Genomic DNA, 24728 nt, shown 5'->3' on the forward strand with positions numbered 1-24728 from the left:
TACACCCGCCCATTATACACCCGCCCATTACACACCCAGCCTCTATGCACTCCCGGCCATTGTACACCCACCCATTGTACAGCCCGCCCATTATACACCCAGCCTCTATACACCCCCACCCGTTGTACACCCACTCGTTATACACCCTGCCCGTTATACACATACCCGTTGTACACCCCGCCCATTATACACTCATCCATTATACACCCCCGCCCATTGTACACCTGCCTGTTGTACACCTGCCCATTATACATCCGCCCGTTATACATTCCGCTCGTTGTACACCCGCCCGTTATACACCCGCCCATTATACACTTCACTGCTTGTGTTTGACACAGCATCAGCCATAACTCCACTGGCACCGTATGAAGTATAACTCCGCTGCATTATGTGGAGCAAGGTTATTCACAGTTCCAATGGGGCCTTGAGGAGACTTGTGCATAGTGCGCAGGGTCTTAGTGCCCTAGGTATTACTCTCCTGCATCGCCCAACAATCAGTACATTAGATGTGGAGTGGGGTCAATGCTCCTGACCAATAATATGGGGCACCAATGCTCTATGTGGTATAGCCCTTCAAGCACTGCCAGTTACATTATTGACACATTAAATTCCAGACTACATATTTAAGGGGCAGCAGCAGCAAGGATATCAAATAGGCTAAGGGATAGAAAACAGAGAGTTGTGTGAATGGCTGTTTTTCAGACTGGAAGGTGTCATACAGTGGTGTTCCCCAAGATACAGTACCAAGACCACTGCTGTTTTTGATATACATTAATGACTTGGACTTGGGGTAACGGGCACAATTTTGAAATTTGCAGATGACACAAACTTCTTCACCCAGAGAGTGGTGAACCTGTGGAATTCTCTACCACAGAAAGTTGTTGAGGCCAATTCACTAAGTTTATTCAAAAAGGAGTTAGATGTAGTCCTTACTACTAGGGGGATCAAGGGGTATGGCGAGAAAGCAGGAATGGGGTACTGAAGTTGCATGTTCAGCCATGAACTCATTGAATGGTGGTGCAGGCTCGAAGGGCCGAATGGCCTACTCCTGCACCTATTTTCTATGTTTCTATGTTTCTAAAACTGGGAAGTGCAGTAAACAGTGAGGAAGATAGTTATAGACTTCAAGAGGACATTGACAGATTGGTGGAATAGGCAGACATATGGCAGATGAAATTCAACGCAGTGAAGTGTGAGGTGATACATTTTGATGGGAAGAATGAGAGACAATACAAGCTAAATGGTACAATTTTAATGGGGCTGCAAGAAGAGACCTGAGGGTGTTTGTGCACAAATCTTTGAAGGTAGCTGGACAGGTTAACAAAGCAGTTAATAAAGTATATGGGGTCCTGGGCTTTTTAAATACCGGCATTGAGAACAAAAGCCAGGAAGTTATGTTAAAACTATACAAAACATGAGTTTGGTCCCAGCTGGAGTATTGTGTCCAGTTCTGGGCACCACACTTTAGGAAGGACATGAAGGCTTTGGGGAGGGTACAGAAGAGATTTCCTAGAATGGTTCCAGGGATGAGGGAATACAGTTACATGGATAGACTGGAGAAGCCGGGGTTGTTCTCCTTGGAGCAGGCCTTCCTAATTACTTGCTGTACCTGTATACTAGCTTTTTGTGTTTCATGTACGAGGACACCCAGATCCCTCTATACCGCAGCATTCTGTAGTCTCTCTCCATTTAAATAATATTTAGCTTTTTTATTCTTCCTACCAAAGTAGATAACCTTACATTTTCCCACACTATACTCTAATTGCCAAATTTTTGCCCACTCACTTAACCTAGCTAAATCCCTTTGCAGACTCGTTGGGCTGGATTTTTGGTTGGAGGCTTCTTCGGACACTAATGGCAGTGGGACGGTACATTTTGCACTGGGAAATGGTTTGCATCAGCATCCACAAAATTCAGCAGCTGAGCCCTGCGTATGGATCAGAGCGCTAAGGGAGGCATTCCACACCTCTCTTAGGGCACTAGGCCGGGTGAATAACTGAAAATACGTTGCTAAAGAGCCGGCTTCGGAGCACCCTAAGAGAGGCCTCCCTGAAAAAAATAAATCAGGACATAAAACACAGAAAACATTCCCGATATATTACTGACCCCAAATAAAGATAAATCTCAAAAAGTAAACAAAAAAAACAATCACGTTTACTTCATGCAGTCATTCCTTCACTCACCGCCGCTGGAAAAGCTCGGATCTCCAGCTTTCCCTGGCAGTCTCTCTACGAGTCCCACATTCTAACCACATTCTGGGTAAAGAAGTTTGATGGAGTGCAACACAAAACAAGTTATTTAGGTTTGATTCTTGGTCGGTGCTGATTTATCTGACTTTACGCAGACTGGATATCGAGTGCAACCAGCCTCTGATCCCCGGGTTCCAGAGCGGAAATGATCAGAGATAATCATCCAGTGACTGAGGACAGGACCAAGCTCAGCCGCAATGCACGCCACAGTCAAATGTCAGCCAACGCTCACAGCCAAGGCTCATGCCTTGAGGTAAGGTGACAGAGGGCTGCTGGTGTTTTGGGAACTGTAACACAGCATAATTCAGTGCCTTCAAAGGTGAGGGAAGAACACAGGGAAACATTCTCCAGATTTTTGTCACATTTACATGTACTTACACACATACAACGTGCATGCTTACACATACACTTGTGTTTACACACACAAACATTGTCAGTGTTTTGTACTCCATTCAGAAACCTCACCAAGAGCAGTTCAATTTGGAAAAGGATGTCTTTTACTTACTGACTTGTCCGAGCTCCAGAATGAATCACACAAGTAATACAAGATCAATTGGTTCTCTCCTTCATTATTAATTAATTCCCAGTACTGTTCATTAGATTAGTGATTGTCACTTTTTCAATGTAATTAGCTGCAACTGAGAGATAAGGCAAGATTGTACTCCAGTTTGGGGAAAGATCCATAATTGCTGCATGAACAGTTGGTCCCATGCTCCCTAACAGTGCAGTCCATACAGTGCAGTCCTTGTGGAGACGAAGTCCCGAATTTAAACTGAATCGTGTTGTATGGCACTACCACCGTGCTAAATGGGATAGATTCAGAACAGACCTAGCAGCTCAAAACTACGAATCCAGAGGCTCTGCGGGCCATCAGCAGCAGCAGAATTGTATTCCACCACACTCTGTAACCTCATGGCCCGGCATATCCCTCACTCTACCATTAACATCAAGCCAAGCGACCAACCCTTATTCAATGAGAAGTGCAGAAGAACATGCCAAGAGCAACACCAAGCCTACCTAAAATTGAGATGCCAACCTGGGGAAGCTACAACACAAGACTATATGCATGCTAAACAGGGGAAGCAGCATGCTATGGACAGAGCTAAACGATCCGACAACCAACGGATCAGATCAAAGCTCTGCAGTCCTGTCACACACAGTCGTGAATTATGAATGGAAAATTAAACAACTAAGGGGAGGAAGAGACCCCATGAATATCCCCATCACCGATAATGGCAGAGCCCAGCATGTGAGTGCAAAAGACAAGGCTGAACTATTTCCAACCAACTTCAGTCAGAAGTGCCGACTGGATGATCCATCTCAGCCTCCTTCGGAGGTCTCCACCATCACAGAAGCCAGTCTTCAGCCAATTTGATTCAATCCACGTGATATCAAGAAACAACTGAGCGCACTGGATACAGCAAAGGCTATGGGCCCCGACAACATCCCGGCTGTCGTGCTGAAGACTTGTGCCCAGAAATAGCTGTGCCTCTAGCCAAGCTACATCACTGGCATCTACCCTACAATGTGGAAAATTTCACTGGTATGCCCTGTCCACAAAAAGCAGAACAAATCCAATCTGACTAATTAACCACCCCATCAGCCTACTCATAATCATCAGCAAAGTGATGGAAGTGGTCTTCGACAGTGCTATCAAGCGGCATTTACCAATAACCTGATCACCGATGCTCAGTTTGTGGTCCTCCAGGACCACTCAGCTCCAGATCTCTTTACAGCCTTGGTCCAAACATGGACAAAAGAATTGAATTCCAGAAGTGAGTTCAGAGTGACTGTTCTTGACATCAAGGCAGCATTTGACCAAGTGTGGCATCAAGGAGCCCTAGTAAAATTGAAGTTAATGGGAGGAAAACTCTATATTGGCTGGAGTCATGCCAAGCACAAAGGAAGATAGTTGTGGTTATTGGAGGCCAATCATCTGAAGCTCAGGACATCGCTGCAGGAGGTCCTCAGGGCAGTGTTCTAGATGTAATCATCTTCAACTGCTTCATCAATCACCTGCCCTCCATCATGTCAGAAATGGGGATGTTTGCTGATGATTGCTGTGTTAAGTTTTATTCGCAACTCCTCAGAAAATGAAGCAGTCCATGTCCGCATGCAACAAGACCTGGACAACATTCAGACTTGAGCTGATCAGTGGCAAGTAACATTCGTACCAAACAAGTGCCAGGCAATAACCATCTCCAACAAGGGAGAGTCTATCCACCGCTTCTTAATATTCAATGGCTTTACTATCGCCAAATCTTCCACCATCAACATCCTGGTGGTCACCACTGACCAGAAACGTAACTGGACCAGCCACATAAATATGGTGGCAACAAGAGCAGGTCAGAGGCTGGGTATTCTGTGGTGAGTGTCTTACCTCCTGACTACCCAAAGCCTCTCCATCATCTACAGGCACAAGTCAAGAGTGTGATGGAATACTCTCCACTTGCCTGGATGAGTGCAGCTCTAGCAATCCTCAAGATCCAGGATAAAGCAGCCCACTTGATTGTTACCCCATCCACCACCTTAAGCATTCACTCCCTCCACCACCAGCACACCATGGCTACAGTGCGTACCATCTACAAGATGCACTGCAGCAACTCGCCAAGGCTTTTCATCAGCACCTCCCAAACCAGCGACCTCTACTACCTAGAAGGACAAGGGCAGCAGGCACACAGAAACACCACCACCTGCAAGTTCACCTCCAAGTCACACACCATCCTGACTTGGAAATATATCGTCGTTCCTTCATTGTCACTGGGTCAAAATCCTGGAATTACCTCCCTAACAGCACCGTGGGAGTACCTTCACCACACGGACTGCAGCGGTTCAAGAAGATGGCTCACTACCACCTTCTCAAGCAATTAGGGATGGGAAATAAATGCTGGCCTTGCCAGCGACATCCATATTCCATGAATGACTAAAGAAATTGTCCAGACAGTGCTCCCAACAGTGCAGTCCAGACAATTCAGTCCAGACAGTGCTCCCAGACAGTGCTCCCAACAGTTCAGTCCAGACAGTTCAGTCCAGACAGTTCAGTCCAGACAGTTCAGTTCAGGCAGCAGTCCAGACAGTGCTCCCAGACAATGCTTCCAACAGTTCAGTCCAGACAGTTCAGTCCAGACAGTGCAGTCCAGACAGTTCAGTTCAGGCAGCTCAGTCCAGACAGCAGTCCCGACAGTGCTCCCAGACAGTGCTCCCAACAGTTCAGTCCAGACAGTTCAGTCCAGACAGTGCAGTCCAGACAGTTCAGTCCAGACAGCTCAGTCCAGACAGCAGTACAGACAGTGCTCCCAGACAGTTCAGTCCAGACAGTTCAGTCCAGACAGTTCAGTTCAGGCAGCAGTCCAGACAGTGCTCCCAGACAGTTCAGTCCAGACAGTTCAGTCCAGACAGTGCTCCCAGACAGTTCAGTCCAGACAGTGCAGTCCAGACAGTGCAGTCCAGACAGTTCAGTCCAGACAGTGCAGTCCAGACAGTTCAGTCCAGACAGTGCAGTCCAGACAGTGCTCCCAGACAGTTCAGTCCAGACAGTGCAGTCCAGACAGTGCTCCCAGACAGTTCATTCCAGACAGTGCAGTCCAGACAGTGCTCCCAGACAGTTCAGTCCAGACAGTGCAGTCCAGACAGTGCTCCCAGACAGTTCAGTCCAGACAGTGCAGTCCAGACAGTGCTCCCAGACAGTGCAGTCCAGACAGTTCAGTCCAGACAGTGCTCCCAGATAGTGCATTCCATTGCCTGTCTCACCCCTCAGATGACTAGTTGCGACTGATGACTGGTGAAACTAACACATAAAACGCTGATCAAAAACACAGACGTCTGAACGACAGAGACAAACGGGGGAGATTTTACACACTGTTGCTCTGGCAGATTGCGTGGCAGGAGGATATATTGGGAATTGGAATGTGGAGTCCAGGTGATCCCATGGGATTTTCCAGGGAATATCGTGCAGGGACCTTTAACCCCAATAGTCACTTCTGGTGTTCTAAGCTTTGTGTCAGGAACACGAATTCATAAAACCTACCCCTATAGTTATTGGTACAACCATCCATCAGAGCTATTTAATTCCAGTAGTGGAATTTGCGCAAAGTCCAGAATATAAATGGCAATTAAATCTAGGATCCAAATTCAGGCCCCGTAATCGAATGCCCAATGCTCTGGTTCTATTTTTACTCAATTTTCTACTAGATGTAGAATTACATAGAACGTACAGCCCATTCGGCCCAACTGATCCATGCCATGCTCCTCCCAGCCCTCTTCATCTCATGCTATCAACATATCCTTCTATTGCTTTCTCTCTCATGTGTTTATCTAGCTCCTCCTTAAATGCATCTATACTATTCGCTTTGACTACTCCCTGTGGTAGTGAGTTCCACATTCTTGCCACTCTCTGGATAAAGACATTTCTCCTGAATTCCCTGCTGAATTTGTTAGTGACTATCTTATATTTATGGCCCTTAGTTTTGGTCTCTCACACAAGTGGAAACACCTTCTCTATGTCTACCCTATCGAACCCCTTCAGAATCTTTAAAACCTCCATCAGCTCACCCCTCAGCCTTCTCTTTTCTAGAGAAAAGAGCCCCAGCCTGTTCAATCTTTCCTGTTAAGTATAACCTCTCAGTATCATCCTTGTAAAAAAAATTGCACCTTCGCCAGTGCCTCTATATTATTTTTATAATATCGAGAGCAGAATTGTTCACAGTTCTCCAAGTGTGGTCTAAACACAGTTCTATACAAGTTTAACATAACTTCTCTGCTTTTCAATTCACTGAAGTGAATCCCAGTGCTTGGTTTGCTTTTTTTATGGTCTTAGTAACCTCTGTCGCTACTTTTAGTGATCTGTGTATGTGTACCCCCTGATCGCTCTGCTCTTCTACCCCATTTAGACATTTATTTTCTAAGGAGTAGGGGGCCTTCTTATTCTTCCTATCAAAATGCACCAACTCACATTTAATCTATTTTGAAATTAATTCGCCAATTACACACCCATTCTGCAAGTTGGTGTTTTACTATAGGCTGCACTGTTCATCTTGTTGCCCTTTCTTTTTGCAGGGGGGTTGCACGATGGGGCTGGAGAAACCGGTTGCAGCCACACTCGTCATTCTAGTGAGCAGTGTGATCGTCATCGTGGCAATCTTTGTGATACAGCAGTTCAACAAAGTCACTCTTCCCAGCGGACTTAAGGTACGTCGCGTGTTACAGCGGTCAGCAAAGTCCGTGGTGCCGGTGGGGTGTAGGGTCGGCACTTCTGGTTTGACATATTCCTGGAGGTATCAATGCATGACCATCCTGCCTCTGACCGCCCCCCACACACCCCCCCACCCATGCTCCCCGCCATTGGTCGCCCGACACGTGCATCAACTTACCTTGCACCTCTACCCATCCCTCGCTCTCTAACTACATTCCCATCTCACTAGCCACCCCTCACACTCACCCTCATACTAGTGCAATAATACCAACTAATAATATAAGGGTAGCCATTTGGGTGTCTTATGCAATGTTCATATAAAGCTTCTGTTAATGTGGTGTCAAACAATGAAACCTTCTGGGACAGATTTGTGTGCACCTTTGGAAGTGGCTTCATGAGTTGCAGTGAATGGTGAAACATAACGGTACCCCCACTGTCCAACCGCCCCCCCCCCCCCCCCACCCGCCGCAATGGTCATGAGTGTGAAAAGAATGGCTTGGGCATTGTAGGGGTGCTTTATGGTGTTGGTGTGGGGTGATGCCAACCTGGTGCATCAGGTGGCAGCCAGAGTGTACAGCGTCAAATGAAGTAAATCTGGCCAGGCCATGGTGAGGCCATCTCTAGCCTTCTGGGCAACAATGTGGTCAGGTGCTGAAGCCCTGTGCAACATCAGTTGATTGCAGAGAAGGTTAGTGTTATTGTTGGTGCTGCTGGTGTGCCTGGTGATGCTGGTGTTGGGAATGATCATGGTGGGTTTCTGAGGACCAAGGTGAGAGAGTATAAGGGCACCCATGCTGATGGAATGGATGGCAGGTGAAGGTGAGATGACAGAAACGTTCTGTTAATGATGGGAGAGGTAATGAGGTCAGACTGGATGGAGACTTGTGTAAAGACTTGCAGCATCCTCAATCTGTAATGGAAACACAGTTTAGAGAAGCTAATGGTTAAGGGAACATATCTCAATCAGCTGGGAGTTTTGACATAGAAACATAGAAAATAGGTGCAGGAGTAGGCCATTCGGTCCCTTCGAGCCTGCACCACCATTCAATAAGATCATGGCTGATCATGCGACTTCAGTACCCCATTCCTGCTTTCTCTCCATACCCCTTGATCCCTTTAGCCGTAAGGGCCACATCTAATTCTCTTTTGAATATATCTAACGAACTGGCCTCAACAACTTTCTGTGGTAGAGAATTCCACAGGTTCACCACTCTCTGGGTGAAGAAGTTTTTCCTCATCTCGGTCCTAAATGGCTTACCCCTTATCCTTAGGCTGTGACCCCTGGTTCTGGACTTCCCCAACATCGGGAACATGTTCCTGCATCTAACCTGTCCAATCCCATCACAATTTTATATGTTTCTATGAGATCCCCTTTCATTCTTCTAAATTCTAGTGAATATAAGCCTAGTCGATCCAGTCTTTCCTCATATGTCAGTCCTGCCATCCCGGAATCAGTCTGGTGAACCTTTGCTGCACTCCCTCAATAGCAAGAATGTCCTTCCTCAGATTAGGAGACAAAAATTGTACACAATTTTCAAGGTGTGGCCTCACCAAGGCCCTGTACAACTGCAGTAAGACCGCCCTGCTCCTATACTCAAATCCTCTCGCTATGAAGGCCAACATGCCAACTTTCAATGACTGATGTACCATGACACCCAGGTCTCGTTGCACCTCCCCTTTTCCTAATCTGTCACCATTCAGATAATATTCTGCCTTTCTGTTTTTGCCACCAAAGTGGATAACCTCACATTTATCTACATTATACTGCATTTGCCATGCATTTGCCCACTCACCTAACCTGTTCAAGTCACCCTGCAGCCTCTTAGCATCCTCCTCACAGCTCACACTGCCACCCAACTTAGTGTCATCTGGAAACTTGGAGATATTACATCCAATTCCTTCGTCTAAATCATTAATGTATATTGTAAATAGCTGGGGTCCCAGCATTGAACCTTGCGGTACCCCACTAGTCACTGCCTGCCATTCTGAAAAGGACCCATTTATTCCTACTCTTTGCTTCCTGTCTGCCAACCAGTTCTCTACACGTCAATACATTACCCCTAATACCATGTGCTTTAATTTTGCACACTAATCCCTTGTGTGAGACCTTGTCAAAAGACTTTAAAAGTCCACATATACCACATCTACTGGTTCTCCCTTGTCCACTCTACTAGTTAGATCCTCAAAAAATTCTAGATTTGTCAAGCATGATTTCCCTTTCATAAATCCATGCCGACTTGGACCGATCCTGTCACTGCTTTCCAAATGCCCTGCTATTACATCTTTAATAATTGATTCCAACATTTTCCCCATGTCAGGCTAACCGGTCTATAATACTCTGTTTTCTCTCTCCCTCCTTTTTTAAAAAGTGGGGTTACATTAGCTACCCTCCAATCCATAGGAACTGATCCAGAGTCTATAGAATGTTGGAAAATGACCACCAATGCATCCACAATTTCTAGGGCCACTTCCTTGTGTACTCAGGGATGCAGACTATCAGGCCCCTGGGATTTATCGGCCTTCAATCCCATCAATTTCCCTAACACAATTTCCTGACTAATAAGGATTTCCTTCAGTTCCTCCTTCTCGCTGGACCTTTGCTGAGATTTGAAGCTGCCAACTCATCAGCTGAAACAATGGCAAGTGACTTCCCACCTCAGCGTCACAGATGAGGTCTAGCCACAGCGGGAAACCAGTGGGCGACCTGTCAAGTTCAAAAAGCTGGGGAAAAAACATTAATAAGTGGCTATAAATAATCCACGAATGAATTTAATTGTCTCCCCCGCCGCTGCCTGTTGGGTCTGCTCAGCGCTGGCAGACCTGACATCGGGAAAGTCCAGTGTTCGCATTTAACAATAGGTTCCCGACCCGTTGTCAATCATTTTAAATTTAACAGCTGACCCACCCCCCCATCCTGTCCACTGAGCACTGGCAAAATTCCGACCCAGGAGTGGGAGTGGGGCAGCCCGGGAACGAGACACCAGGATCTGGGAGCTGGGTTAGGCCTGGAACGAGACACCAGGAACTGAGGTAGGCCGAGAATTAGAAACATCAGCAATGGGAGCTGGGGTAGGCCGGGAATGAGCTACCAGGAACTGGGAGCCAGACCAGAAGTCAACATTGAAAATTTGAGTGGTACTGAGCCAGTTGCCATTAGCAGGAGCAGGCCCAGAGAGGAGGGAGAAAGAGCAGGTGAGGCCAGCATTTTAAATACCAGCAAGGGGAGCTGAGCAGAGGAGCAGGGCCAGAAGGCAGGAAGAAGAGCAGGTGGGAAGAACAATATAAATCTCAGCGGGAGAAGAGAGGGAAGCAAACAATCGGGAGAAGCATTATGTTGAGGGGAGAAACAGGTGTAACTGGAAAGTGCAAACAGTAGAGACGACAGCACCACCAATGAGAGAGGGTAGGAAGAGACACTACACTGCCACCGGTGGCAGGAGGACTGTCACTGCATCATGACGGTTGACATAACAAAATTTAATGGGAAATGACGTAGCAATTTAAACATTAACACAAAAGTATGACCAAAAAATCGTGACAATGCAAAGGAAGTGAGATTTGTGGACAGGAACTGCAACTGTATCTAACTACTGCCTAACTATCTTACTATGGCCTAACTACGGCCTAACTGTATCTTACTACGGCCTAACTGTATCTTACTATGGCCTAACTCTACCAAACTATGACCTAGCTGTCTCTAACTAAAGCCTAACTGTATCTTTTCTAGTATGGGATCGTCTTCGATGCTGGATCCCCCCATACAATCGTTTATGTTTATAACTGGCCAGCAGTAAAGGAGACTAACACTGGCGTAGTCAGTGAGATGTACAAGTGTCAAATCGAAGGTACGCATCTCAAATCCATTTCAAATGCACCTCCCACTAATTAACAAGGTCACTTAATTAACATCATTTAGAGGTGCTGGGAGCACAATGTGATAAAGGGAAAGAGTATCCGACACCAGTAGCTCTTAAAGGGCTGTTGGTCACTCTTTAGGTTGTCCTGTTAATGGGGTAAAAGCTCCGGTGACAGAAAGAACAGCTGCTTTTTTGTGTAGCACTCTCGCCTGAGTCAGAAGGCTGTGGGTTCAAGCTCTCACTCCAGAGACTTGAGCACAAAAATTTAGACTGAAACTCCCAGTGCAGTACTGAGGAAGTCTTGCAATGTTGGTGGTGCCATCTTTCGGATGAGATGTTAAACTGAGGCCCTGTCTGCCCTCTCAGGTAGACGTAAAAGGTCCCACGACACTATTTCAAAGAAGAGCAGGGGAGTTATCCCCAGTGTCCTGGTCAATATTTATCCCTCAACCAACATTATTGGTTGCCTTGCACCATTATCCCTTTTGTCATTTAATCTCTCCTGCCTTCCACCCATTCACAGACCTTTTGTTCTTTCCTCCCCTGCACCCTTTCCCTGCCTCTGTATTTGCTTAAAATCTGTTACATCTCTAACTTTTTCCAGTTCTGATGAAAGGTCATCGACGAAACGTTAACTGTTTCTCTCTCCACAGATGCTGCTTGACCTGCTGAGTGTTTCCAGCATTTTGTTTTTATTTCACTAAAAAAAACAGATTATCTGGTCATTATCATGTGACTGTCTGTGGGAGCTTGTGGTGTGCAAATTGGCTGCCGCCTTTCCCTAGAGTGCATTGAAAAGTGCTTCATGGACTGTGAAGCACTTTTGGACATCCTGAGGTTGTGAAATATGCTGTGTAAATGTAAATGCTTTCTTTATCATCCTAGAAACTGATGTAGTTTGTGTGATTCCTCCACCCACAGGACCTGCGATTTTCAGTTATGATAGTGAACCTGCACAGGCAGCTCGGTCAATGGGGTGGTGCCTCAACAAGACAATGCAACAAATACCAGCAGAGAAACATAAGGCTACACCTGCCTACCTCGGAGCTACTGCTGGAATGCGGCTACTCCAGTAAGATTATCAGATCATTTATTTAAACAATATCGCAAAGCAGAGGCTCTATCGCCAACAGCAGAGGCTCACAAACTTTACTTATTGCGACCCCCTTCCAGATCTACCAACTTCCCGCGTACACCTACCAGCACACAGGTTTAATATTTCAACCCCTTCAATGCCCAAGCATTGGACATTGGTACACCTTGAAGTAAATTAACTATTTTATATACCAAATTCCTAGAGTTTTATAACTTCGTCTGAGTAGCCTATTATAAAAATGCAATGAATAAACCAACTAATTAATTAATTCCACCATTAGACCATTTCTCCCACGTACCCCCCCCCCCCCCCTCCCTTCCCCCAGGGGTCTGAGTATCACAGTTTGGGAAACCCTGGCCTACAGTATCCAAAGTGTACACATCTGGTCAATTAAAACACGTGGAACTCTGGGAAATTCTGGATCCTGTATGCCATAGGAACGTATGAAGGTAGTTGCTCGAAATGGCCAATGTTTGCAGGGCTATGGGTTGGGGGTGGGGGGGGGGGGGGGGAAGGCGGGGTGGGTGGTGAGCAAGGCAGAGGAGTGGGACTGATTGGATAGCTCTTTCAAAGAACGGCCCGGACACGATGGGCCGAACGGCCTCCTTCTGTGCTGTATGATTCTATGATAATGTCCTCGGAGATGCTCTCATTCCATCACCTGAACATCACCAGAAGATGTGGCTGGAAACCCCGCTATTTGTTGTGCCAGAGAAGTGCGACCATCTGTGAGGAAATTCTTGGCCAGAGCAGCGCCTTAGGACACCTTGTAGAATGAGTGTAGCATCGGTTATGATGCTGGACTGATATTCAAGAGAAGGTGAATTCAAATCTCCTGTCACTACTGTATTTCTGGCTGTGTTGCTAATTTCCCCCCTTGAGCCATGTCCTGTTTATTGGAGCCAATGATATTTATTTGATAGCCCTCAATTTTAAAATTCTCATTCTTGTTTTCAACTTTTCAAATCCCTCCCTATCTCGGTAACTTCCTCCAGCCCTACAACCCTCCGAGATTTCTGCGTCCTCCAATTTTGGCCTCTTGTGCAACTCCACTTTCCATCACCCCACCATTGGCGGCTGTGCCTTATAGGTAAAAAATGGGATGAGGTCCTCCAAGCTGAATTTAGGGAGCTAGGAGTTAAATTAAAATGTAGGACCTCAAAGGTAGTAATCTCAGGATCGTTACCAGTGCCACGTGCTAATCAGAGTAGAAATAGCAGGATAGTTAAGATGAATACGTGGCTTGAGGAATGGTGCAAGAGAGAGGGATTCAAATTCCTGGGACATTGGAATCGGTTCTGGGGAAGGTGGGAGCAGTACAAACCGGATGGTCTGCACCTGGGCAGGACCGGAATCAATGTCCTCGGGAGGGTGTTTGCTAGTGCTGTTGGGGAGGGTTTAAACTAATATGGCAGGGGGATGGGAATCTATGCAGGGAGACAGAGGGAAGTAAAATGGTGGCAAAAGCAAAAGGTAGAAAGGAGATTAGGAAAAGTGGAGGGCAGAGAAATCAAGGGCAAATATCAAAAAGGGCCACATTACACCATAATTATAAAAGGACAAAGAGTGTTAAAAAAACAAGCCTGAAGGCTCTGTGTCTCAATGCAAGGAGCATTCGTAATAAGGTGGATGAATTAACTGCGCATAGCTGTTAACGGATATGTTGTAATTGGGATTACGGAGACATGGCTCCAGGGTGACCAAGGCTGGGAACTCAACATCCAGGGATATTCAATATTCAGGAAGGATAGACAGAAAGGAAAAGGAGGTGAGGTAGCATTACTGGTTAAAGAAGAGATTAATGCAATAGTAAGGAAGGACATTAGCTAGGATGATGTGGAATCTGTATGTGTAGAGCTGCGGAACACCAAAGGGCAGAAAACGCTTGTGGGCGTGTGTACAGACCACCAAACAGTAGTAGTGAGGTTGGGGATGGCATCAAACAGGAATTAGGGATGCGTGCAATAAAGGTACAGCAGTTATCATGAGTGACTTTAATCTACATATAGATTGAGCTAACCAAACTGGTAACAATACGGTGGAGGAGGATTTCCTGGAGTGTATAAGGGATGGTTTTCTAGACCAATATGTCGAGGAACCAACAAGAGAGCTGGCCATCCTAGACTGGGTGTTGTATAATGAGAGAGGATTAATTAGCAATCTTGTTGTGCGAGGCTCCTTGGGGAAGAGTGACCATAATATGATAGAATTCTTCATTAAGATGGAGAGTGGCACAGTTAATTCAGAGACTAGGGTCCTGAACTTAAAGAAAGGTAACTTCGATGAAGCTTGAATTGGCTAGGATAGACTGGCAAATGATATTCAAAGGGTTGACAGTGGATAGGCAATAGCAGATATTTAAAGATCACATGAATGAACTTCAACAATTGTACATCCCTGTCTGGCGTAAAAATAAAATGAGAAAGGTGGCTCAACCGTGGCTAACAAGGGAAATTAGGGATAGTGTTAAATCCAAGGAAGAGGCATATAAATTGGCCAGAAAAAGCAGCAAACCTGAGGACTGGGAGAAATTTAGAATTCAGCAGAGGAGAACAAAGGGTTTAATTAGGAGGGGGAAAATAGAGTTTGATAGTAAGCTTGCAGGGAACATAAAAACTCTGCAGAAGCTTCTATAGATACGTGAAGAGAAAAAGATTAGTGAAGACAAATGTAGGTCCTTTGCAGTCGGAATCAGGTGAATTTATAATGGGGAACAAAGAAATGGCAGACCAATTGAACAAATACTTTAGTTCTGTCTTCACTAAGGAAGACACCAGTAACCTTCCGGAAATACTAGGAGGCCGAGGGTCTAGCGAGAAGGAACTGAAGGAAATCCTTATTAGTCAGGAAATTGTGTTAGGGAAATTGATGGGATTGAAGGCCGATAAATCCCCAGGGCCTGATAGTCTGCATCCCAGAGTACTTAAGGAAATGGCCCTAGAAATAGTGGATGCATTGGTGATCATTTTCCAACATTCTATAGACTATGGTTTGGAGGGTAGCTAATGTAACCCCACTTTTTAAAAAAGGAGGGAGAGAGAAAACAGGGAATTATAGACCGGTTAACCTGACATCGGTGGTGGGGAAAATGTTGGAATCAATTATTAAAGATGAAATAGCAGCGCATTTGGAAATAAGTGACAGGATCGGTCCAAGTCAGCATGGATTTATGAAAGGGAAATCATGCTTGACAAATTTTTTGAGGATGTAACTAGTAGAGTGGATAAAGGAGAACCAGTGGATGTGGTGTATTTGGACTTTCAAAAGGCTTTTGACAAGGTCCCACACAAGAGATTAGTGTGCAAAATTAAAGCACATGGTATTGGGAGTAACGTATTGACGTGGATAGAGAACTGGTTGGCAGACAAGAAGCACAGAGTAGGAATAAATGGGTCCTTTTCAGAATGGCAGGCAGTGACTAGTGGAGTACTGCAAGGTTCAGTGCTGGGACCGAGCTATTTACAATATACATTAAGATGAAGGAATTGGATGTAGTATCTCCAAGTTTCAGATGACACTAAGTTGGGTGGCAGTGTGAGCTGTGAGGAGGATGCTAAGAGGCTGCAGGGTGCCTTGGACAGGTTAGGTGAGTGGGTAAATGTATGGCAGATGCAGTATAATGTAGATAAATGTGAGGTTATCGCCATTGGTGGCAAAAACCGGAAGGCAGAATATTATCTGAATGGTGACAGATTAGGAAAAGGGGAGGTGCAATGAAACCTGGGTGTCATGGTACATCAGTCATTGAAAGTTGGCATGCAGGTACAGCAGGCGGTGAAGAAGGCAAATGGCATGTTGGCCTTCATAGCGAGAGGATTTGAGTATAGGAGCAGGGAGGTCTTACTGCAGTTGTACAGGGCCTTGGTGAGGCCACACCTTGAATATTGTGTACAGTTTTGGTCTCCTAATCTGAGGAAGGACATTCTTGCTATTGAGGGAGTACAGCGAAGGTTTACCAGACTGATGCCCGGGATGACAGGACTGACATATGAAGAAAGACTGGATCGACTAGGCTTATATTCACTAGAATTTAGAAGAATGAGAGGGAATCTCATAGAAACATATAAAATTGTGACGGGATTGGACAGGTTAGATGCAGGAAGAATGTTCCCGATGTTGGGGAAGTCCAGAACCAGGGGTCACAGTCTAAGGATAAGGGGTAAGCCATTTAGGACCGAGATGAGGAGAAACTTCTTCACTCAGAGAATTGTGAACCTGTGGAACTCTCTACCACTGAAAGTTATTGAGGCCAGCTCATTAGATATATTCAAAAGGGAGTTAGATGTGGCCCCTTACAGCTAAAGGGATCAAGGGGTATGGAGAGAAAGCAGGAATGGGGTACCTAAGTTGCATTATCAGCCATGATCATATTGAATGGTGGTGCAAGCTTGAAGGGCTGAATGGCTTACTCCTGCACCTATTTTCTATGTACCGGTATCTATGTGTTTGGTGTAAAATGTGTGTATTTCTCTAAACTGTCTCCACCCCTCCTCTTCTTGTAACTGTCAGGTTAGAGAATTCAACAACCTCAGCCATGATCCTCTCAGCGATTGATGATTACCTCCACAGTTCACCATTTGATTTTAGAGGAGCCCAGATTATCTCGGAGAAGGAGGAAGGCATCTACGGATGGATTACAGCAAATTATTTACTGGGCAACTTGCGACAGGTTTGTCAAAGTTACATTGCTGAAGTACGGAATATGCTGGGTGAGTCACTTCACCCCGGTCTGCCGGTTCTTCCCCTTTCCCTGCAGGATGTGACTGCTGCTATTCTACAGACCCATAGCTGCCCTTTAGTACTTTCCTCAATAATTCGTTCTACCTGATGTGAGCCTAGACATGGGTATTCGACTGGAGAAAGACCTTTCATTTATATACCTTTCGCCATCTCAGCATGTTACACAACACGGCACAGCCAACTAAGTACTTTTGAAGTGTAGTCACTGTTGTAATGTAGGAAACACGGCAGCCAATTTTTGCACAGCAAGATCCCATGAACAGAACTGTAATAATGACCAGATGGTCTGTTTCAATGATGATGGTTGAGGCATAAATATTGGCCAGGACACCGGGGAGAACGCTCCTGCTCTTCTTCAAATAGTGCCATGGGATCTTTTATGTTCACCTGAGGGAGCAGACGGGGTTTAACGTCTTATCCCAAAAGATAGCACCTCATCAGTACTACACTGGAGGAGAGTCAGCCTGGATTTTGTGCTCAAGTCTCTGGAGTGGGACTTGAACCAAGACCTTCTGACACTGGCTGATTGGAAGGAGCCACGGGTGACCCTGCAACTGTCCTCACCTGACGTCCACACAGTTTGGCGAGCCATCAAGAGTGGGATCCGAATTGATTTGCCTGGTGCTAAGAGGCCAACCTCTGCATTCTTACCACCACTCCAGCTATGGTCACAAACCTGGAACCGTCTGATCTGTATGGGCTTGGCACTCTGTTTTTACCCATTCAACCACCGGGGATGTAACTGAAATGGCAGCTCGGTTGAATTTGTAGAAGATGAGATGTGCTTGTATGCCCGCCATAAACTTAAAGTCATCCAAAACTCTGCTGCCCGTATCCTAACTCGCACCAAGTCCCGTTCACTTATCACTCCTGTGCTCGCTGACCTACATTGGCTCCCGGTTAAGCAATGAATTGATTTTAACATTCTCTTCCTTTTCTTGAAATCTATCCATGGCCTCGCCCCTCCATATCTCTGTAACCTCCTCTAGCTCTACACTCCTCCAAAATCTCTGCGCTCCTATAATTCTGGCCTCTTGTGCATCCCCGATTTCCATCACCCCACCATCAGTGATCGTGCCTTTAGCTACCTAGGCCCCAAGCTCAGGAACACCCTCCCGAAACCTCTCCACCTCTCTAGCTCTCTTTCCTCCTTCAAGACGCTCCTTAAAACAAGCTTTGACCAAGCTTTTGGTGACCTGTCCTAATATCTCTTTATGTGGCTCGGTCTCAAATTTTGTTTGATAATGCTCCTGTGAAGGGACTTGGGACATTTTACTACATTAAAGGTGCTAGATAAATGCAAGTTGTTGTTGTTTTCCTACAACATTTTCAGATTTGTCAATATTCATCTCAAGACTTCTATTTTTTGACCCAAATCCTTTGGCAGGGACGAACTTGGAGACAATTGAAACGAACCTTTCCCATAAATACCACAGGTACTCTGGATCTGGGTGGAGCTTCTACAGAAATAGCTTTTGTCCCCATGTTGGATCAAGTCAAGCTTGCAACCACAATAATCACATTGTACAGTAACGAGTACAGGATCTTCACTCAAAGCCTGGCGTGCTATGGAAGGGATGAGGCTGAGAAGAGGTACTGGGCAAAACTTTTCCAGGTAAAATCTTAAAGAATTCAAACAACTGGCTGAAATTCCATTTTGTGTTAAAGGAAAGCGTAAACCCTGAAAGAAAGGAAGAACCTTTCTATTTTCTATGTAACTTACATTTCTATAGCGCCTTTCATGACCTCAGCATGTCCCAAACTACTTTACAGCTAATTGTACTTTTTGAAGTGTAGTCACTGTTGTAATGTAGGAAACACAGCAGTCAATTTCACAGCATGCTCCCACAAACAGCAATATGATAATGACCAGAATCTGTTTTAGGTGTTAGTTGGGTATTAAATATTGGACACTGTGGAGAACTTACCTGCTCATCTCCAAATAGTGTCATGGGATCTTTTACTCCCATGCAGCTTCATATAGTCTGAACTCGGGATGGAATGTGATTATAGAAAATTTGAACATTTTCATTTTCGTCATCATCATAGGCAGTCCCTCAGAATCGAGAAAGGCATGCTTCCACTCTAAAAATGAGTCCTTAGGTGGCTGAACAGTCCAATATGAGAGCCACAGTCCCTGTCACAGGTGGGACAGATAGACGTTGAGGAAAAGGGTGGGTGGGACAGGTTTGCCGCACGCTCTTTCCACTGCCTGCGCTTGATTTCTGCACGCTCTCGGCGATAAGATTCGAGGAGCTCAGCGCCCTCCCGGATGCACTTCCTCCACTTAGGGTGATCTTTGGCCAGGAACTTCCAGTTGTCGGTGGCGATGTTGCACTTTTTCAGGGAGGCTTTGAGGGTGTCCCTGTAACGTTTCCGCTGCCCACCTTTGGCTCATTTGCCGTGAAGGAGCGCTTGTTTTGGGAGCCTTGTGTCTGGCATATGAACGATGTGGCCTGCCCAGCGGAGCTGATCAAGTGTGGTCAGTGCTTCAATGCTGGGGATGTTGGCCTGGTCGAGGACGCTAATGTTGGAATGTTGGTATGTCTGTCCTCCCAGGAGATTTGTAGGATCTTGCAGAGGCATTGTTAGTGGTATTTCTCCAGCGACTTGAGGTGTCTACTGTACATAGTCCATGTCTCTGAGCCATACAGGAGGGTGGGTATTACTACAGCCCTGTAACCATGAGCTTGGTGGTAGGTTTGAGGGCCTGATCTTCAAATACTCTCTTCCTCAGGCGGCCGAAGGCTGCATTGGCGCACTGGAGGCGGTGTTGGATCTCGTCGTCAATGTCTGCCCTTGTTGATAAGAGGCTCCGAGGTATGTTTTATATAGACACAGAACTGCAATGTCAACTGTGGCTCAGTGGGTGGCACTCTCACCTCTGAATCTAGAAAGTCGTGGGTTCATGACTCACTCCAGAGACTTGAGCACAATATCTAGGGAGCACTTCACTGTCGGAGGTGTCACCTTTCAGATGAGATATTAAACCGATGCCACGTCTGCCCTCTCAGGTAGCCATAAAAGATTCCATGGTACTATTCGAAGAAGAGCAGGGGAGTTCTCCCTAGTATCCTAGGCCAATATTTATTCCCTCAACCAACATCACTTAAAAAATATTTATCTGGTCATTTTCACATTGCTGCTTGTGGGAGCTTGCTGTGCACAAATTGCCTGCTGTGTTTCCTACATTACGACAGTGACTACACTTCAAAGTACTGCATTGGTGGTAAAGCGTTTAGGGTCATCTAGAGAGCATGAAAGATCAGAACATAAGAAATAGGACAAATAAGTAGGTCATATGGTCCCTCGAGCCTGTCCCGCCATTCAATAAGATCATGGCTGATCTTCTACATCAACTCCACTTCCCCGGCCAATCTCTATATCCCTTATTTCCCTTAGTGTCCAAAAATCTATCCATCTCAGCCTTGAATATACTCAACGACTGAGCAGCTCTCTGGGATAGAAAATTCCAAAGATTTACAACCTTCTGAGTAAAGAAATTTCTCATCTCAGTCCTAAATGGCCAACCCCTTATCCTGACACAATGGGCTAGATTTTACACTTTTTTTGCATGCATAACACCCACTTAACATCCATTTTACCGCTGAAATGAGATATGACGGCCAGATATTGCCCGTGTAGCCACAAATGGAAACTGACGCCCATTTTTTGGAAACTTATCACCGAGCTTTACTTTTCCCATGTGCGTAACGCCGGGAAAAAATAATACCGACTGCCCACTATTTTTGGGTGGAATCATCAGAATGGGTGAAACTAACGCCCATAATATTACTTTCAGCACATAATTAATGCCAAGATTCAATAATACCTACTGCCCACTTTTTTTTGTCGTAAAGATCACATTTGCTGAAACTAACGCCCAGGAGATCGCCCAGCATCACTTTCACCACCTCGTACACATCTCGCCCGCAATATCGCTCGCCCAAAACACCACTCAGAAAAAGTGAAACTAACCAGAACTACTCACAGCGGTATGGACACCATGTTCTAAATCCAAAGCTAGAATATCCTTCCTTAAGTAAAGTGACCAAAACTGCACACAGTACTCCAGGTGCGGCCTCACCAATATCCTGTACAGTTGCAGCAGGACCTCCCTGCTTTTGTACTCCATCCCTCTCGCAATGAAGGCCAACATTCCATTCGCCTTCCTGATTACCTGCTGCACCTGCAAACTAACTTTTTGGGATTCATGCACAAGGACCCCCAGGTTCCTCTGCACCGCAGCATGTTGTAATTTCTCCCCATTCAAATAATATTCCCTTTTACTGTTTTTTTTTCCAAGGTGGATGACCTCACATTTTCCGACATTGTATTCCATCTGCAAAACCTTAGCCCATTCGCTTAACCTATCTAAATGTCTTTGCAGCCTCTCTGTGTCCTCTACACAACCCGCTTTCCCACTAATCTTTGTGTCATCTGCAAATTTTGTTACACTATACTCTGTCCCCTCTTCCAGGTCATCTATGTATATTGTAAACAGTTGTGGTCCCAGCACCGATCCCTGTGGCACACCACTAACCACCGATTTCCAACCCGAAAAGGACCCATTTATCCCGACTCTCTGCTTTCTGTTAGCCAGCCAATTCTCGATCCATGCTAATACATTTCCTCTGACTCCGCGTACCTTTATCTTCTGCAGTAACCTTTTGTGTGCCATCTTATCGAATGCCTTTTGGAAATCTAAATACACCACATCCATCGGTACACCTCTATCCACCATGCTCGTTATATCCTCAAAGAATTCCAGTAAATTAGTTAAGCATGATTTCCCCTTCATGAATCCATGTTGCGTCTGCTTGATTGCACTATTCCTATCTAGATGTCCCGCTATTTCTTCCTTAATGATAGCTTCAAGCATTTTCCCCACTGCAGATGTTAAACTAACCGATGCCTTTTGTCTGCCCCCTTTTTAAAACAGAGGCATTACATTAGCTGCTTTCCAATCCGCTGGCACCTCCCCAGAGTCCAGAGAATTTTGGTAGATTATAATGAATGCATCTGCTATAACTTCTGCCATCTCTTTTAATACCCTGGGGATGCATTTCATCAGGACCAGGGGACTTGTCTACCTTGAGTCCCATTAGCCTGTCCAGCACTACCTCCCTCATGATAGTGATTATCTCAAGGTCCTCCCTTCCCACATTCGCATGACCAGCAATTTTTGGCATGGTTTTTGTGTCTTTCACTGTGAAGACGGAAGCAAAATAATTGTTTAAGGTCTCAGCCATTTCCACATTTCCCATTATTAAATCCCCCTTCTCATCTTCTAAGGGAACAACATTTATTTTAGTCACTCTTTTCCGTTTTATATATCGGTAAAAGCTTTTACTATCTGTTTTTATGTTTTGCGCAAGTTTACTTTCGTAATCTATCTTTCCTTTCTTTATTGCTTTCTTAGTCATTCTTTGCTGTCGTTTAAAATTTTCCCAATCACCAGCAGCAAAAAGTTCACTGAGCACCAAGAACATAGTTGGCACCGAGTTTTTGTCCAACAAATAATATATAACATGGAAGGGATGGAGGAGGCCCTGGAGCTGGTAGCCAGGAACACTGGTGGCAGAGGGCTCCCAGTGGCCCCGGAGCACGGCACTCCACCCCAAGGTGCCGCACCCCCATTGCCAACGATACATCAGAGCCAGGAGCAACATCTTGCTTCTCACTAACCTTGGCCACATTATGCGCATTGGTTTTTAATTTGATACTCTCCTTTATTTTCTTGGTTATCCACAGCTGGTTATCCCTTCTCTTACCGCCCTTCTTTTTCACTGGAATATAGTTTTGTTGAGCACAATGGGGGGGATGATGGCTGAACCGCTGCTTGGACGGATACGGGAGAGGACGGTTCCGCATTCATTACTGACCTTTGGAATGGAGGTTCCTTGACAGCTGGGTGCATCTCTTTAAGTGGTGCCCTGCCAGCCGCCAGCTGGCTGGTTCACGCCTCCGCTCCCTGGCGCTGTCGGCGCGAGGCGGGGCAAGCTTGCTGACGTCACAAGCTGCATGTCAAAAGGTGCCGAGGCACTAACTGTTATCACCGGCGCCGCCATACTACTGCCTGAGGAGTCCATTAGTGCCCCCACCAGGTGCTAACTGGAAGCATTGACATTCCGAATTTCTCCTCCCATGACTCTCCACCCAGGGAAACAACCTGTCTGCATCTACTTTGCTAAGCCCTCTAAGATTTTTATATGTTTAAATGAGATCTTCTAAACTCCAGGGAATATAGGCCCATGCTACTGAATATCTCAAGGTGCTAGAGAAATGCAAGTTCTTTCTTTTTACTAGTTCTGCATTAGTAGAAATAACGATATTTGTACATACCTGTCTGTTTTAACAACTCAGAAATCGACTGAGAAATCCAGGATTGAAGACCCTTGCCTTCCCTCAAACTACACTTTGACTCTCCAACTGGAGAATATATTTGGAAGTTTATGCACTGCAGCTGAGATACCAGAGAAGTATGATCCTGACAACAATGTCACGTTTATTGGAACTGGACATCCTGCTCTGTGCCTGAAAGAGTTGTTGTTAGTATTTAAGTTTAGATCTTTCTACGTTAGAGGCAATTGGATACAGCATTCATCGCGTCTTGCTGGATTTACTCAGCCAAAGATCTGTGGAGACTTTGTGGTACGTTACCAAGTATTTGCAATATCTCACATTGTTTTCCCCATACTGCTCATGTCATGAGCCTTACTTGTAAAATGTATTTCTCTTTATCCAAACTGTCTAGGCCTTTTCTGGTTTCTACTCCACAATGGAAGCCTTGAATTTAACCGGTTCCTTCTCCATGCATTTCTTCCACTCAACAGTTCAGTCTTTCTGTCTGAAAGACTGGAATCAGGTATGTGGCGGAATTTATGTCCTTACCTTATTCACTCAACGTACTAATTATAGACATGGCACTTACTACAATTAGAGTCATACATACTACATACATATTACATGCTACTTATGGACATGGCCCAATACATGCTACTTACAGACATGGCACATGACATTTGGCTTACAGGCATGACCATTACATGGTGTCAGCTATGGCTCAGTGGGCAGCACACTCACCTCTGAGTCAGAAAGTTGTGGGTTCAAGTCCCACTCCAGAGACTTGAGCACAAAAATCTAGGCTGACACTCCAGTGCAGTGCTGAGGGAGTGCTGTACTGTCGGAGGTGCCATCTTTTGGATGAGACGTTAAACCGAGGCCCCATCTGCTCTCTCAAGTTGACGTGAAAGATCCCATGGCACTATTTGAAAGAAGAGCAGAGGAGTTATTCCCGGTGTCCTCAATTAACATAACGAAAACAGATTATCTGGTCATTTTCACATTGCTGTTTGTGGGAGATTGCTGAGCGCAAATTGGCTGCCGTGTTTCCTACATTAGAACAGTGGCTACACTTAAAAGTACTTCATTGTCAGTAAATCGCTTTGAGATGTCCGGTGGTCATGAAAGGTGCTATATAAATGCAAGTCTTGCTATTTTCTTTTACTTACAGATATGGGACCTTACTTGCTACTTATAGACATGGCCCATTATATGCTACATACAAACATGGCCCATTATATGCTATTTAC

General features: G+C 45.4%; 1 protein-coding gene across 1 annotated transcript in view; it reads left to right on the forward strand.

Moving 5' to 3' along the window:
• entpd3 (ectonucleoside triphosphate diphosphohydrolase 3) overlaps positions 1-24728 on the forward strand; it is a 79114-nt gene that overhangs the window by 48803 nt on the left and 5583 nt on the right. The window contains exons 4-10 of the mRNA XM_070880825.1: positions 7305-7436; positions 11168-11285; positions 12183-12369; positions 16903-17102; positions 18570-18748; positions 23500-23787; positions 23891-24001. Of these exons, the coding sequence (XP_070736926.1) occupies positions 7305-7436; positions 11168-11285; positions 12183-12369; positions 16903-17102; positions 18570-18748; positions 23500-23787; positions 23891-24001 (1215 nt within the window). The remainder of the gene's footprint in view (positions 1-7304; positions 7437-11167; positions 11286-12182; positions 12370-16902; positions 17103-18569; positions 18749-23499; positions 23788-23890; positions 24002-24728) is intronic.

This window comes from Pristiophorus japonicus, chromosome 1 (assembly GCF_044704955.1).
Source record: "Pristiophorus japonicus isolate sPriJap1 chromosome 1, sPriJap1.hap1, whole genome shotgun sequence".
NCBI classification, from domain to species: domain Eukaryota; kingdom Metazoa; phylum Chordata; class Chondrichthyes; family Pristiophoridae; genus Pristiophorus; species Pristiophorus japonicus.